General features: G+C 45.1%; 1 protein-coding gene across 1 annotated transcript; it reads left to right on the top strand.

Moving 5' to 3' along the window:
- Nucleotides 1–57: 57 nt before the first annotated feature.
- LOC111240167 (leukocyte elastase inhibitor-like) lies at nt 58–714 on the top strand (the record flags this gene model as incomplete). The annotated part of the gene is made up of 3 exons (XM_022770148.1): nt 58–195; nt 290–407; nt 535–714. Coding segments are annotated over 3 exons (436 nt in total), but the record flags the coding sequence as incomplete, so codon positions are not given.
- Between the last annotated feature and the right edge of the window lie 64 nt (nt 715–778).

The following is a 778-nucleotide window of genomic DNA, read 5'->3' as shown; positions in this document are numbered from 1 at the left end:
AACCGTGAGGTGGTAATTCTAGTTTTTTAATGTTGTGTGTCACAAACTTCCACACAGGCCCTGTCATTCAGCTCAGGTGAAGGAGTCCACGCAGACTTCCAGACCCTAATCGCTGACATCAACTCACCATCTGCATCCTACATCCTGAAAACAGCCAACCGTCTTTATGGAGAGAATACGGCCAACTTCCTCACAGTGAGTTTTCACGTATCGCAGAAGACGCAGATATTTTGACTGAATCAATAACTTCATAAGACTGAACTGACTAGACGTCGTCTCTTCTCTGCAGCAATTCCTTGCAGCCACACAGAAGCACTACCAGGCCGACCTGAAGGCGGTCGACTTCATCGGTTCTCCAGAGGCGTGCAGAGGGGAGATCAACAGCTGGGTCGAGCAGCAGACAGAAAGTGAGAATCTACATCTTAATTGAAACCATACAATTCACTCCTACAGCTTGCGCAGCAATAAATCATTCCATACTGCCTTCTGTGAGTCAGTGTTCAGTGGTTGGTTGCATTGTCTGTTTCATTCCAGATAAGATTAAAGATCTTCTGAAGCCGGGAACAGTCAGCACAATGACACGACTGGCTCTGGTCAACGCTATCTACTTCAAAGGAAACTGGATGAATCGCTTTGATGAAGCAAACACCAAAGAGATGCCCTTTAAAGTCAACCAGGTGAAAACTAAGCGCACATTTAAATACAGAAAACATTGTTTGACTTGAGCAGACGTGTGCAGGAGCTGATCTGATAATAAACTAAAGATGGGTTAGGGTTA

Source organism: Seriola dumerili, unplaced genomic scaffold (genome assembly GCF_002260705.1).
Source record: "Seriola dumerili isolate Sdu_G_001 unplaced genomic scaffold, Sdu_1.0 BDQW01017317.1, whole genome shotgun sequence".
Taxonomy (NCBI): domain Eukaryota; kingdom Metazoa; phylum Chordata; class Actinopteri; order Carangiformes; family Carangidae; genus Seriola; species Seriola dumerili.
Note: the sequence above shows the minus strand (reverse complement) of the source record. Positions and strands in the feature narration are given on the sequence as shown.